The sequence below is a fragment of the Ovis aries genome, chromosome 1 (genome assembly GCF_016772045.2).
Source record: "Ovis aries strain OAR_USU_Benz2616 breed Rambouillet chromosome 1, ARS-UI_Ramb_v3.0, whole genome shotgun sequence".
NCBI lineage: Eukaryota > Metazoa > Chordata > Mammalia > Artiodactyla > Bovidae > Ovis > Ovis aries.
In genome coordinates, this window is record NC_056054.1 from 119,575,041 (window position 1) to 119,591,215 (window position 16,175).

The 16,175-nt window shown below is 37.7% G+C and overlaps 1 protein-coding gene across 10 annotated transcripts in view; it reads left to right on the forward strand.

The window, feature by feature from the left end:
- Window positions 1–16,175, forward strand: part of POU2F1 (POU class 2 homeobox 1) — a 206,520-nt gene that overhangs the window by 146,594 nt on the left and 43,751 nt on the right. For all 10 annotated transcript variants that reach the window (XM_060403567.1, XM_060403574.1, XM_060403572.1 and 7 more), the window contains 6 exons: window positions 852–905; window positions 2,758–2,877; window positions 5,672–5,860; window positions 7,266–7,392; window positions 8,492–8,586; window positions 13,615–13,788. In XM_060403567.1, coding sequence (XP_060259550.1) covers window positions 852–905; window positions 2,758–2,877; window positions 5,672–5,860; window positions 7,266–7,392; window positions 8,492–8,586; window positions 13,615–13,788 — 759 coding nt within the window. The remainder of the gene's footprint in view (window positions 1–851; window positions 906–2,757; window positions 2,878–5,671; window positions 5,861–7,265; window positions 7,393–8,491; window positions 8,587–13,614; window positions 13,789–16,175) is intronic.

Sequence of the window (16,175 nt, forward strand, 5' to 3'; positions counted from 1 at the left end):
ATAGTAGAAGGAACATGTATCATTACTGGTGGCTTTAACTGTGATCACTTGTCTTCCTGATTTTCCCACTATTTTACCCTGTGTAATTAATAAATATCTATGGAGAGATAGGGAGAGAATGTGTAAATATCATGTTGCTCCTTAAATTTCACCCATTAGTTAGAACATCCATTAGTGACGGTTGCCTGAATCGGTTATTATCATCATGGTTGCCACAGGATGACCCTTATTTTAATATAACCATGGTTTGAACTTTTTGAATGTGTGAAGTGTTAGTATTAACTGTTCAGACAGACTTTTATATGTGCTTTATAGGACAGATTCTTTATTTCAGCCAGGATTTTTGAATTATGACAATAAATATTTTAAGGACTTGACTATGTAGGTGTGTATGTGTGTGTATAAGATTTTTACTTTTATATACATGAAACTTTGAAATTAAAATGAGTAGATAATTCTGATTGTTTCTAAGGGTAAAGATAATGTCTATAAGTAGCCTGCTTCTGTGTTCTTTAACACAATGTGGAAGACGAGTTAAGGGTTTAGAAACTCAGTATCCTGTGAGTACAAACAATGTAATGTAAGGAATGTCGAATACAAGTGTGGCATGCCTGCTGATGCAGGTTTAGTGTGGGAAAACATCTTCAGAAAAGAAATTTTAACAGCACTTTCTGCTGGGAGGTGAAGGTACTGTGAGCTTTTCCATGAAGTTTCAGCTCCTTAAGGTAAACCTCTTCATGTGCCTGGCTCTAAACAGAGCACGCATCTGTAGAGACTTGTTGGTGACAGGCTCTAGTGATGGATGCCAACAGCATGCGATCAGAATCTCCCCAGTTACTTTGCTTTTATAGGTCCAGCTCGCTGGGACAAGCTTACAGGCTGCCGCTCAGTCTCTAAGTGTACAGGTGAGCGGGGACGTGGGACTATGGGTCAGTTTTTCTATTCATTTTTACCATATTTTTCTACTTTTCTGTAATGAATATGCAATAATTTTATAACGAAAATACTTAGAAGTATTACTTTTTTTCTTACTCAATCTCCTGAAAATTCAAATAATGATAATCATTGTCATTAATAAAAATCCATTTTGTATTACATCTCTGTGAATGTCCAAAGGTGAACAAGGAAAGTCTGCTTTCAAGGTTTTATTTGGAAGTTCAGTAAAAACGTTTCTAAGTTGTACAGCCATTTATGATTTTTCATATGTTAGGAAAACATTATATTAGAGGGAAGAACGATAAAATGAGAGACCTAAGTCTTAGATTTGAATTCCCATTCTGCCACTCATGAGCTGTGTGAATTTTGGCAAGTCACTTCCTCCTGGGGCTCATTTTTTCTTATACAGTCAGCCCTGCCCACCCCCGGTTCCACATCTGGGTACAGAGAGCTGGCTGTGAAGGACTTCAGCATCTGCAGAGTTTGGTGTCTGGGGCAGGGGGTTGAGGGGTGGAGGTGGTCCTGGGACATATTCTCTGTAGATACCAAGGGGCAATTGCATATATTTAAGTGGACGAGTTTAGAAGATTGACAAGGTTCTTCTCTGTTCTGCCGTGTCATGAGTCTTAGAATTGCAATTAAGCCTACTTATAAACATTAATGAGCTTCATACAGTCAAATTTAAAAACAAAACTTAAATCTAGGTGCTTTGTTTCTATGAACCATTCAGCATAACATGCAAAGTTTACTTTTTACGCATTACTCCATAATACTTCAGTCAACCTGCTGCTTCCTTTCATTATAGTGTTTAGGTAACTAACAGTCAAGAGAGAAAAAGAGTATTCTGGAAGGCTGATTTCAGGGTTGCTAATGACTAAAGACCTTGGACTGAGCATTCCCTGAAACCAAGTGAAGTACGGACCTAGTAACACATGGAGACGAGAAGAGAAATGAAAAGGAGATAATGTGACCTTCCTTTTTGAGGGAGAGGAGGTGGAAAATTGCCTTGGTTGCCATGGTAAACTGTTATCCCTTAGAGAGATGTTGGCAAACAGGCTGTATCTCCACTGTGGAATGTTTACAGTCTTGCACTGTAATTATCTCTCAATGACTGGCAGAATTAATCAGAGCCTTTATGTTAATTAGCCTTGCTGCAGTCCCCAAAACAGGTGGTGGGAAATATGCAAATCTAGGCAGAATTTTAATGCTCTGTATAACCGGTTTTAATTACCATAAAATTTTCTCTCAGTGCCCCTTTCAGGATCATATTCTCTTTCCCTCTTGGCTGCAGCATTTCCCTCTAAGCTTGTGTGTTACTTGATGGGGGAATGCTAAATTTATAGTTCTTTAAAACATTAGTGGAAAAGTTCCGTGGGTCAAATAATCAATTTCTGAGATGGTATATAGGGAGGTTTTACACTGACCACCAAAGACATGTCCAAATGTTGAGATGGAGGGTCTGTCTAGTGTAAACATAGGTTGAAAATATGTTCTTCGCTTACTCTTTATTTCCAGAGTTAAAGATTTGTGTTTATGAAAAATTCTGTCAACTAGCAGAAGACCAAATTACTTTTTCTTCTTAAAAATTAAGAATTATTGAAAAATTTTAAAATTAAGAAAAACTAAGCAGCTTTGCTAGTTTTAGAATAAGAAGTCTGAAAACTTAATACATAAAATTAGGAAAATACAAAGATATAAGAAAGGAAATGTGAAGTTGGAAAACTCATGAGTAGATAACTCTGTGTTGTAAATCTTAAAATATGAAATTAGTACTTTTAAAAAATCAATTATTAAATCTTTTTTTCTCCCCCCACCCCTCAGTCTAAACCTAATGAAGAATCGGGGGATTCACAGCAGCCAAGCCAGCCTTCCCAGCAGCCTTCAGTGCAGGCAGCCATCCCCCAGACCCAGCTTATGCTGGCTGGAGGACAGATAACTGGGGTAAGTTTTCACTGAGAGATTTGTAATAAGCTTTCTCTGTGTCAAAACTGCCATTGGCCAGTATCTGACTAGATCTGTTGACTGTAGCAGATACATGGCTATGCCTGGCATATGTCTTTAAAGGAATCATTGTAAACAGCTCTGAAAAAAGAGCTATCCTTGTCATGAGTTTTCAGTGTATTTTTTCTTACTATGGCAGATAGGCTCTGGGTAAACTTAAGAACTTTTTTAAACCAGTGTTTCAACTGTTGCTTCATCATGCAGTGAAATCATGTTCCCGTGGTTGAAATAGTTACAGTGATGAAATTGTATCAGTTGTTGTCAGTTTGGAGTTATAACATCACTGTAGAGTAGAAGTTAAAAGTGGATTAGTACCTATAAAAGAAAAACATTTAAAATTACTGTGTAGTGTTCTAAGGGGCTTCCCAAGTGGCTCAGTGGTAAAGAATCCACCCACTAATGCAAGAGACACAGGTTTGATCTCTGGGTCAAGAAGATCCCCTAGAGTAGGAAATTGCAACTTGTTCTAGTATTCTTGCCTGGAAAATTCCGTGGACAGAGGAGCCTGGCAGGCTGCAGTCTGTGGGGTCACAAAGAGTCGGGCACGACTGAGTGACCGAGCACACACACGCAGTGTTCTAAAATGAGCCCTCTGCAGTCATGTCCTGGCTCTTCAGTGTACTGTGCCTCATCTCTCTGTGCCTCAGGCTTCCTTCACTTAAACAGAGATGTTAACAATACTTAGCTCACAGTATTGTTTTAGAGATTAAGAGTAGTGATGTAGATGAAATTCATAGAACAGTGTCTGGCGTGTCATAGTGTTCAATAAATGTCATCTGGGTTTTTTTGGTAGTAAAGTTTTTTTTTTTAATTTTAATTGGAGGCTAATTACTTTACAATATTGTGGTGGTTTTTGCCATACAGTCATGTGAATCCACCACAGGTATACACGTGTTCCCCATCCTGACCCTCCCTCCCACCTCCCTCTCCATCCCATCCCTCAGGGTCATCCCAGTGCACCAGCCCTGAGCACCCTGTCTCATGCATCAAACCTGAACTGGAGATCTGTTTCACATTTGATAATATACATGTTTCAATGCTATTCTCTCAAATCATCCCACCCTCGTCTTCTCCCACAGAATCCAAAAGTCTGTTCTTTACATCTGTGTCTCTTTTGCTGTCTCGCATATAGGGTCATCGTTACCATCTTTCTAAATTCCATATATGTGCATTAATATACTGTATTGGTGCTTTTCTTTCTGACTTACTTCACTCTGTATAATAGGCTCCAGTTTCATCCACCTCATTAGAACTGATTCGAATGCATTGTTTCTAATAGCTGAGTAATATTCCATTGTGTATAGGTACCGCAGCTTTCTTATCCATTCGTCTGCCGACGGACATCTAGGTTGCTTCATGTCCTGGTTATTGTAAACAGTGCTACAGTGAACATTGGGGTACACGTGTCTCTTTCAATATTGATAGTAAATTGACCTGTGCAAGTATATTAAGCTTTTAACTTTTCAGATGTCTTTTCTCTGAGGCCCCATTAAAAATATTTTCAATGTTGAAAATTTGTGTATTAAATTATCTTTTGTGGGGGAGTCAAGAGGAGTGGTAAGGAAGAATTGTTTGTTATTCAGTTCATATCACATCAACCTACAAAATATTTTATTTCCTTCATTTCAGTTAAGTGTGTTTTGGCAGCGGAAGGCTCTTTTAAGAATAGTTGCAGAATTGTTTTACAAAATCCCATCAATAGAAATTAATATATGTTTACATATTATATAAAATATTTATAAACATCTGTCTTGATGGGTATTGGGATTTTGAATGATGTAATTTTGATTCTGTCTCTAATACACAAATTGTACTGGACCTTTTTTGAAGAAGGATTATGCCACTAAATGACATCCTTGCTCTTCAGAGTATTCCTTCTTGATTTGATCAGAACATGTCACCAAAAAGAAGGTAGAACATACTTAACACTTTGAGTGTGTTTGAAAAAAGCTGCCTTTTGAAAGCAAGTGTAAATCTTCAAATACATTTCCTGTTTTCTTGTTTGGGTTTCGTTTGCGTGCCTAGTGTTTACAATAGTAAGAGACACTTGGGAATCCAGGTTCATGTGGCTGGAGCTTCTGTCAAACTTGGGCATGGGGCTCTGTTTGCATCTAAAGAGAGTGGCTGTCACCACCTGTTTCACAGAGATAATATATTGGAAAGAGGATGTAAAGTTGCAGAGATGCCATGCTTTCAGTAACAGAAAAGATCCTTGGGGAGGAGGCTGTAGGGAGACTTGGAAAAGAAACAAATGGACCTCATATTCTTTAATCATATCTTAGAATATAATGAAAGTGATGGAATATGGCAGGGATTCATGCTAATTAGAAGAAGCTGGGCCTTATCAGTTCTTTCCTGGTCAGATCCAGCATCCTTGTTCCTTATTCATCTCACTAATCACTTGCTGTTCTGTTGGGTGTAAATTTCTTTTCATTTCCTGTCAGTATTGATTCTTTTCTTTGTTGCTTACTAGTTAATTACTTTTTTGCCTGAACCCTTGGGCCTGGACAAGCTTGAATGATTAAGTCCAGAGTGAGGACCACTATTTTAATGTAAATGGTCTGCAAGTAATGGTAGCTTGATCACTGATGGACATTTTAGCCTCATACTTGCCATATGAAGTTGGGTAGCTATGGTTTAATACCACTTGAGTTACTTACTTCAGAGCAGTTGCCTTGCATTAGGGGCGCATCTCCTTTAACCCTTTCCAACTGCTTGTCCTGATCTTGTTCAGCTGACTCTGACCCCAGCCCAGCAGCAGCTACTACTACAGCAGGCTCAGGCACAGGCGCAGCTGCTGGCGGCCGCCGTGCAGCAGCATTCCGCCAGCCAGCAGCACAGTGCTGCTGGGGCCACCATCTCCGCCTCCGCCGCCACACCCATGACGCAGATCCCCTTGTCTCAGCCCATACAGATCGCACAGGTGAGTGAGTAACTCCCATCGCTGGGGCGGGAAGGGAGGAACAGGATGGCAGAGTTTCTGTGGTCTTAAGTTCACTTCTGATTGTTAGCGTGGGCACTTAAAGGCCTGAGAAGCTCTAAATCAGTGACGTGAGTGATGAAGCCTTCTTTACTACTGAACTAGAAATAATACATTTGTTTGCTTATTTGAGTTGGTATTATAAACACATAACCGATTATTTGAATAACTGTTTATATTAGGTGGCAGCTCTTGAATAATTAGCTGGCGTATTTCTGGAGCAGAGGATCGCTATATTTAATTAGCTAATTACAGCAGGCACGCGTTCTTTCACATGCTCTGCAGTGGGTGTTGCCACCCGCCTGTAAGAGGAACTGGGAACCATCTCTCTGCTACGGAGTGATTGGCTTTGTGCGGAACTGCATTAGAGTGTTGTTTGGCTTTAATTTTTGCATTTTAGGGCAGAGTATCCAGAGATAATAAAAATTTATTTAGAGAGGCATAGACAGTTCTACCAAGGAGTAAAGTAAATGGAAACCTTTATCTCAAGGAGAGGAAAAAAGTAGAAGTAATCACATCAGTGAAATGATGAAGAGTTATTATGAGTCCAATGCAAATAATTGTTTTATACCCCCAGAAAAAACTCAGAAATGGGCTTAAATTATAGCCAGAATTTGACTAAACATTAAAAAAGCCAATAAACTATAAGTACAGAATAGATGTCAGACTGTTTATGACTATTATGTAATAGTCATTGTTTTTATTTTGCCCATTTTTTTCATTACCAAATAAATGTTTTTCATGCCTAAGTTGTGAGACTCTATCTTGACATTATTCTAATAAGATAACATACATGCAAGGACATTAAAAATTTACGAAATAATAAGCCAATATAAGCAAGTTTAATATGTTACAGATCAGATTTTTATATGGATAGCTTTTTTAAAAATTTATGCACTGTTTTCTCGGTTGAGTTAGGCTGGTGCCAAATTTCATAGGTCTTTTAATTTATTGATACAGGTTCAGACATAACACTTAATTTTTGCTCTACAAGAGGAAATTCAGTCACTTAAAAAAGCAACATATTCTTTTCTCACTTGATTTTTAAAGCTCATGTTGTTCTCTACATGTTAGATACCACCATAAGCATTTAACTATTGAAAATTAGATTTTGCGTAAGTCATGACACAATATATGCTCATAGAAACAGCATGTCCGTGTCGCAGCTCCAGGTTCCTTTGCACGCCTTGGAACATATCCAGAGCACATCCTTGTTAGGAGTTTATAATAATGTCAAATATTGACTCTCTTTTTATTTGGATGACAGAACTCATCATCTGGGAAACTTAAGATTAAGCACACTTTTATTTCAGAATCTCCAATCCATGTTGTAATCCTACTTTTTTAGGATCTGCAACAACTGCAACAACTGCAACAGCAGAATCTCAACCTGCAACAGTTTGTACTGGTCCATCCAACAGCCAACCTGCAACCAGCGCAGTTCATCATCTCACAGACGCCCCAGGGCCAGCAGGGTGAGCACCTCCTAGAGCTTATTGGCACACCAAGGCTGTCCACTTGTCCACACAGATGCTAACTATTGTATTTTGGCCCGGAAGCTGTCCATTAAAACAGTGGGTTTTGTTTTTTTTTTTAATTTAAGCTCAATATTCATGTTGGAGAAACTTTGTCATGCATACCTCATTATTGAAGGTCATCATTCCCTGCCTTTCATATGCTTACTCAGTAAGGAGTACTGTGAGTTTGACCAAAAGTCTCAGTTAAATTCTTCAGCTGCTGAACGTATATTGGATAAGTTGCTTCTAGTGTGTTGATAGTTTTTCATGGGAATGTGTTCAAAGAATGTGGGCTGAGGATTTGAGCATTGAAAATATATGCTTCTAACAATCATTGGTTTTCTTTTAAAGTTTAAGAAAAAGAGGGTATCATGGTAGAAACTGTAGAAATTTGGGGAGTTATTAAAAAAATCTTCAAGGCCTTTCAGTGCTAAATGTTGTGTTATTTCTGTATAAAGTGCAATCATGTTTGTTGGGCTGGTTAATGGAATCAATATACACAGTATTAGAGTATCAAGGCTTCAACCCAAGGAATATTAGTGCATTACTGCTTCCTCATTATTTGTTTTTTAGCCTTTTTGCTTAATCATTCAAAAATCTTTTGTTGTACACATACCTATTCCAGTTTTAAATGATTAATATAGCCTGCCCCTTTCATGAACTAGACAGTTCTCTGGTCTAGCATATACTAGCAGTTTCTAATTGCTTTTTGGTTAAGAAGTAGAGCTTTGTGGGTTTTGTTTTGTTTTGGTTTGGTTTTTGGAGTTTCAAGCTGCTCCATTTAAAATACTTCTTCGCTTTCATCCATTCCTTCCTAAAATAAAAAAATTGATCAACCAGAGAGGTTAGGTTACACCAAAGACATATACCAGTTTTACATTTTTCCATTTCTTCTTGCCCAAATTGTATTTAATAAGACTGTAGGCAAATAAGACCTTAAGAGTTTTAAGACCAGTAGGACTATCAGGATATCAGTTAAAAATTTTCACTTCATCTTCTTATGCCATATGTTCAAGGTAATCTTTAATGTTAGACATAACATGTTTGTGTTTTGTAGGTCTCCTGCAAGCGCAAAATCTTCTAACACAACTACCTCAGCAAAGCCAAGCCAACCTCCTACAGTCTCAGCCAAGCATCGCCCTCACCTCCCAGGTCAGTTTTCTTCCATGAGGGTTGCTTTCTTTTATCCTGTTGTCTTGAGATACTTTGGGGCTCTGTCTAATTCAACTCCCTAATAAAGATAATTGGAATAGTTTTTAAAAACTCACCAAAATTTCAAAGCTAGGTTTATCAGCTTCATAGAAAACAATGTTGCCAAATTGATGTAGTCTTTGAAAACCTTCAACGAGTCCCTATTTTCTTACATGTTCATAAAGAATAGCTATGTTACCACTGAATGAGTAATGCATTCTGGCTCTTTGCCCACCCTCCCCCCTGACATATGACAGTAGAGATTACCACTTGAACTAGACACCTAGTGCCTCAGTTAAAACCGTCATTGTTCTTTGCTCTTTCTCAGAAACTGTGAAGAAACTCTTATCTCTGTGTTTTATTCCCTATCTCAACTTTGATGTGTTGCTTTAGCTAATTTCTTCCAGAGTTTAACTATAGAAAAAGTACAAGTCTAGGCATCTAGAGGTTAAGAGGTTAAGGCTTTAGACCTAGTTCTGTTTCTTTCCTAGCTGTGACTTTGAGCATATCATTTCTCCTTTCTGTACTTCCATTTCCCTATCTGTAAAGTAGGTAATTGAACTAGCTGATCCTCAATTCCCCTTCCATCTCTGATTCTCTTTGTTCATAACTATGGAAGTTATCACTTGATACTAACAAATTACTAGATTTGACCAAATTCAACAACTGTTTATGATTTAAAAAAAAAAAAACTCTTCTAAGAACAGAAAGTAACTTTCTCAACCTGCTATAAGGCATCTACCAAAAAAAAACCATTATAAAGATTGAACAGTTATACACTGTTAGCACTTCTATTCAGCATTGTACTGAAGAGCCTAGCAATGTAGTAAGATAAGAAAAATAAAGAACATGTAAGTTAGAAAGGAAGGGTCTCCTTTGGCAGACAACATGATTGTCTATGCAGAAAATTCAGAGGAATCTACAAAAATATTGCTGGAATTAGTAAATGAACTTAGCAAGTATGATACAAAGTTACTTAGTAACTTAGCAAGCAAGATACAAAGTCAACAGACAAAAATCTTTATATTAATAAAAATCATTTGGAAATTGAAATTAAGAAAAATATTTGCAGTGAATAAATTTAACAAAATGTTTATAAGACCTATACATTGAAGACTACAAAATCTTGCTGAGTGAAATTGAAGAAGACCTAAGTAAATGGAGAGATGTAATGTGTTCATGAAGACCTCGATTGGTAAAATAAGATCTCTCCAAATTGATCTATAAATTCAATACAATGCCAAATAAGCTTTGTTTGAAGAAATATGCATGGTGTTTCTAACATTTGTACAGAATTGAAGAGGTCATGGAATAGCCAAACAATTTTGAAAAGTGAGAAAGTTAAAGGATTACTCGTTGTTCAGAATTATTACACAACTATGGTAAGAAAGACAGTGTGATAATGGCATGTGAATAGAATAGAGCAGAAGTCCAATAGACCTGCATTATCAAGAACCAACTGGCTATCCATCGGCAGGAAAAAAAAGAACCTCACTCCTTATTTCACAACGATATTATTGTTGTTGCTCAGTCACGTTCGACTCTTTGGGAACCCATCGATGGCAGCACTCCAGGCCTCCCTGTCCCTCACTATCTCCCGAAGTTTGCCCAGGTTCACATCCACTGAAGCAGTAATGTCATCCCACCATCTCATCCTCTGTCACCCTCTTCTCCTTCACAGTGATATACAAAGATTAATTTGAAATGGGTTGCAGACCTAAATTTCTAGAAAAAAACTTAAAGGAAAATCTTTGTGTCCCTGGATAAGGTAATTTCTTGAGTGGGACACAAAAAGCACTAACCATAAAAGAAAAAAAGTAATAAATTTAATTTCATTAAAATTAAAAGCTTCTGTTGAGAGAATGAAAAGCCGCAGACTGGAAGAAAATATTCTTGAAACATATATATACACACACACACACACACACTTATATATATATAAAAGGCTTATATCCAGATTAAATAAAGAACTCATACACAATAAGACAACCTGTTTGTTTTTTCAAGGGGGTGTGTGCAAAATATTTGAAGATATTTTACCAAAGAAGGCATGTTAAATACCCAATAAGTGTATGAAAAGATGCTCAAAATTATTAGTCATGAGGAAAATGAAAATGAAATATCACTACATACCCAGTAGAACGGGCAAAATTAAAGACTATGATAATACCAAGTGTTGATGAGAATATAAAGCAAACCCAGCTCTTAAACGTTGCCACTGGGGTTGCAGATTGATGCAGGCCCTTTAGAGAAGAACTTGGTGGTTTCTTATCAAGTTAAATACACCTTATGACTCAGCAGCTGTACTCTCAGAAATGAGTGCATTTGCTCACACAAAGGCCTGTATATGAATGCTCATAGAGCTTTTATGAACAGCCTAAACATCCATCAGCTGATAAATAGATAACATAAATTTTGACATATCTATACAATGGATTGCTACTCAGCCACAGAAACAAATGTACTTACGATACATTCAACATCATATATGAATTTCAAAAGCATTATGCCAGGTGAAAGAAGACAAACATAAAAAACTGTGTACTGCATGATTCAATTTATATGGCATTCGACAACAAAGCTATAGGGACAGAAATCAAATCAGTGGTTGCCAGGGGATGGGGGCTAGGGGTGAGGATTGACCACAAAGGGCCCAGGAAACTTTTGAGGGTGTTGGAAATTTTCTGCATCTCAATCGCTTATAAGAGTTTTATGACTAAATATAGTTGTCAAAACCCATCCAACTGTACACTTTTAAATGGTGTGTTTAATTATGAATAAGCGGAATTATGAAAGTGAGGTTGAAAAGAAAACCTATACAGCAGTTCCTTTCTGACCTGTGAGCTTTGTGAACGGTGGCAGGGCTGACAGCTTCATCCTGACTCCTGCTCACTGAATTTTACTCTACTATTTCTAGATCTGGCCCAGTCCAGCCTGAGGTTTCTGGAGTTGGGGTAACTTATCTGTAACCACTCCACCAAAAGGTACCCAAGCTATTTTTAGTCCTTTATTATTTGAGAATGGGGCTACTTCAAGCCTGGAAATAAAGCAACTGTCTGATAGTTGAGACACATCTCTAACCATCAACCAGTTTCACTGGGAAGTTATAACCACATAGGACTCTAACTTGGTTGGTAAAGTTTTGGGTTCCTCCAGGTGGTCAGGTTAAAATTTTCTCAGTGTCAGCATGCCAGAGAGATTAATTTTGTTGTCTTCATTGAAGAGGGATGATAGAGAGGCGCTTACCCCAAGTGTAGGCATGCACAATTCCTATTATGTGGTTTTCAGGGGCAGTTAGTTCAGTTGGAGAGAACATATTACTAATGAGGTAAAATTTAGGGGTATGCGATGCATTAAAATTATAAGGAAAAAAGTACACAACCAGAGACTCCATCTGTAATCCTGTCCTGTAATCTCTCACCTGAGCTTCTGTTCACAGAGAGGTTAACATGCAGTTATGATGCAGTCAGGGCAGCACCCGTCACTAGTGAGGACTCAGAAGGAGGGTTCTACTCGGAGCCTGTGAGTCAAAAAAGATAGATTATACCCTTATGTCCCCAAATAAACTTTAGATGGATTTAAATAATTAAACATTTTTAAAGACATAAAAGAAGCAGGATATTTTTAGCCAGAAATAAGTCAAAGCTTTCTCAGATTTGAAGCAACAGCAGATACTGAGGAAGAAAAAATAGTTCACCCAAATGATAATTCAAAACTTACATACACTGAAAACTAAAAGGAGAAAAGCAGAGTGGGAAAAGCATTTGTATTAATACAACAGACAAAGGCTTAATCTATAACATTTGATGAGCTCTTTGAGAATAAGGATACCATTAATATATAAATGGATTGTGGATGTAAAGTTAATTCACATGAAAGAAAGTACAGGGAATAATTAACACATGGGAAAATTTTGGCTTTAAGTAATAAGAAATAAGAATTAAGGCATTAGCAAAGTGCAGTTTATTCCTGAATTAGTAAAACATTTTTTAAAACTGCTAACACAAATCATGTGGAAAACATTGTATACTGAGAACCAGCATTATGATGTGTGCCAGAAGCCACGAAATTGTGTATGGTATACTCTTTATCCAGTTACAGAAAAATCCTTTGTGAATTTATCTCAAAGAACTAATTAGGTGGAAAAAATGACTGTATGCACAGTGTTTCTTTGTGGCATCATCTGTGTTAGTAAAAACAAATGAAAAATATCTAACGATAAAGAAATGGTTACATAAATTATTATGATTTTATTACCTTTCAGCCCAGCTTTGACAATTATGATGACTGAAACAACATAGTAGAAAACATTGAAACCTAGTGTTAAGAGAGAAGAGCAGAGTATAAAATTTTGTTACTATAATTACAGTTAAGGTTAACAATGGATCAGTAGATGTATGGGAGGAGGAAAACTTCTAAAGGTTATGGATAATTTAACAGCGTAAAAATGAAGCTCTATGGAAGAAAACTTGAACAAATAGTCAGAAATGAAGCTATTAAGTTACTTAAACTATAGGTGATTTGTTTTTCCCCCTTAAAATAGTTTTTAATAATCTTATTTTTTATAATATTCTATTACAAGTAGGAGATATGATAGTGATAAGACAGGGATGGTTCCTGCTGTTGAAACTTATAGTTTAAGTGACATATTTGTGATACATGTTCTTAAAAATAAAGACTGATTTCTTAAATGACATGAGATGTGTGTATTCAGACCATTTGAAAACTCCAGGATAATGGACTTCATTTTTGCATATTCAGGCCTTTTCCGCAGATGTGCGTGTTTGACCCTGACTGTAACTGTAGTGTATCTAGCGTCACACTCTGCTTTTCTCACTGGGGTTACGTTGTGCCTGCCACACTGTTACATGGTCTTCATAGTTCTTGAATATAGCTGTTCCTGTAAATTGTTTGCTTGCAGCATTCCAGATATGAACTTAAATCTCTTAGCATACGTTTGTTCTTCTTCTTCTGTTCCTTCTCTAACAGCCAGCAACCCCAACACGCACAATAGCAGCAACCCCAATTCAGACACTTCCACAGAGCCAGGCAACACCAAAGCGGATTGATACTCCCAGCTTGGAGGAGCCCAGTGACCTTGAGGAGCTTGAGCAGTTTGCCAAGACCTTCAAACAAAGACGTATCAAACTTGGATTCACTCAGGTAGGATGAACCTACCTTTAACTTAGGCTTCCTTCCTTGGCCAGGTCCAAATATTTGCATTCCATGTCCAAAGACCCTTCTAAGGAGCAGTATATTTCTCAGGTTTGTTTTTAATTTTGGACTGTAAATTTTTCTTAGCCATTTCCTACATTTATAAGTTTAGACTTTCATCATTTTTATTCATGTATAAATATATAATTTACTGTTATGCTAAAATTGTTAACATTTCTCTCAGAACACAGGCCTCTGAAATTAGAATTATACCGATAAATGGTGAGAATTTGAGATTATGTTGGGGAATGAAATAACTGTAATGTACTGAGGGCTGTGTGGTTTGAGAAACGTTTGGTTCTAGCTCTTCGTGTTGGATATAAGAAAGAATGAGAGGAATAAAGATTACTTTATTCCTTTTATAGTAGCTGAAAGGGGAAATATTTGAAAGACTTGTTTAAAATAGTTTGTGGGCAAAAGAAAGCAGTAATGGAAACACATACACACACAAATACACAGTAATACCAAGCTGAGGCTGATTAAATAGGAATCTGTTGAAGATGAAAAATCCAAATTAATCAAAATCCAAAATAAGTTTTAAAATGTCACCTAACAGAGGGTTTTTAAAGTGGAATGAATTTAATGGTTTAAACCTTTAAAGCTCTAGGTATATAGCTTGTTGTTCTAACCATTCCTTTTGACTTACTCTTAGATTAACGTGTCACAGATAAAGCAGGAAAATAATTAAACTGAATGACATTTATGTAAAGTAATGCAAGATTATTCAGTTCAGTCGCTCAGTCGTGTCCAACTCTTTGGAACCCCATGAATCACAGCACACAGGCCTCCCTGTCCATCACCAACTTCCACAGTCCACTCAAAGCCGTGTCCATTGAGTCGATGATGCCATCCAACCATCTCATCCTCTTCATCCCCTTCTCCTGCCCTCAATCTTTCCCAGCATCAGGGTCTTTTCCAAATAAATCAGCTCTTCGCATCAGAGGGCCAAAGTATTAGAGTTTCAGCTTCAACATCAGTCCTACCAATGAACACCCAGGACTGATCTCCTTTAGGATGGACTGGTTGGATCTCCTTGCAGTCCAAGGGACTCTCAAGAGTCTTCTCCAACACCATAGTTCAAAAGCATCAATTCTTCGGTGCTCAGCTTTCTTCACAGTCCAACTCTCACATCCATACATGGCCACTGGAAAAACCATAGCCTTGACTAAATGGACCTTTGTTGGCAAAGTAATGTCTCTGCTTTTGAATATGCTGTCTAGGTTGGTCATAACTTTTCCTTCCAAGAAGTAAGCGTCTTTTAATTTCATGGCTGCAGTCACCATCCACTGTTTCTACTGTTTCCCCATCCATTTCCCATGAAGTGATGGGACCAGATGCCATGATCTTTGTTTTCTGAATGTTGAGCTTTAAGCCAACTTTTTCACTCTCCTCTTTCACTTTCATAAGAGGCTCTTTAGTTCTTCTTTACTTTCTGCCATAAGGGTGGTGTCATCTGCATATCTGAGGTTATTGATATTTCTCCCGGCAATCTTGACTCCAGCTTGTGCTTCCTTCAGCCCAACGTTTCTCATGATGTACTCTGCATATAAGTTAAATAAGCAGGGTGACAATATACAGCCTCGACGTACTCCTTTTCCTATTTGAAACCAGTCTGTTGTTCCATGTCCAGTTCTAACTGTTGCTTCCTGACCTGCATACAGGTTTCTCAAGAGACAGTTCAGGTGGTCTGGTATTCCCGTCTCTTTCAGAATTTTCCAGTTTATTGTGATCCATGCAGTCAAAGGCCTTGGCATAGTCAATAAAGCAGAAATAGATGTTTTCTGGAACTCTCTTGCTTTTTCGATGATCCAGCGGATGTTGGCAACTTGATCTCTGGTTCCTCTGCTTTTTCTAAAACCAGCTTGAACATCTGGAAGTTCACGTTTCACAAACTGCTGAAGCCTGGCTTGGAGAATTTTGAGCCATTCCTTTACTAGCATATGAGATGAGTGCAGTTGTGCGATAGTTTGAGCATTCTTTTGCAATGCCTTTCTTTGGAATTGCAATGAAAACGGACCTTTTCCAGTCCTGTGGCCATTGCTGAGTTTTCCAAATTTGCTGGCATATTGAGTGCAGCACTTTCACAGCATCATCATTTAGGATTTGAAACAGCTCAACTGGAATTCCATCACCTCCACTAGCTTTGTTCGTAGTGATACTTCCTAAGGCCCACTTGACTTCACATTCCAGGATGGCTGGCTCTAGGTGAGTGATCACATCATCCTGATTATTTGGGTCGTGAAGATCTTTTTTGTACAGTTCTTCCGTGTATTCTTGCCACCTCTTCTTAATATCTTCTGCTTCTGTTAGGGCCATACCATTTCTGTCCTTTATCG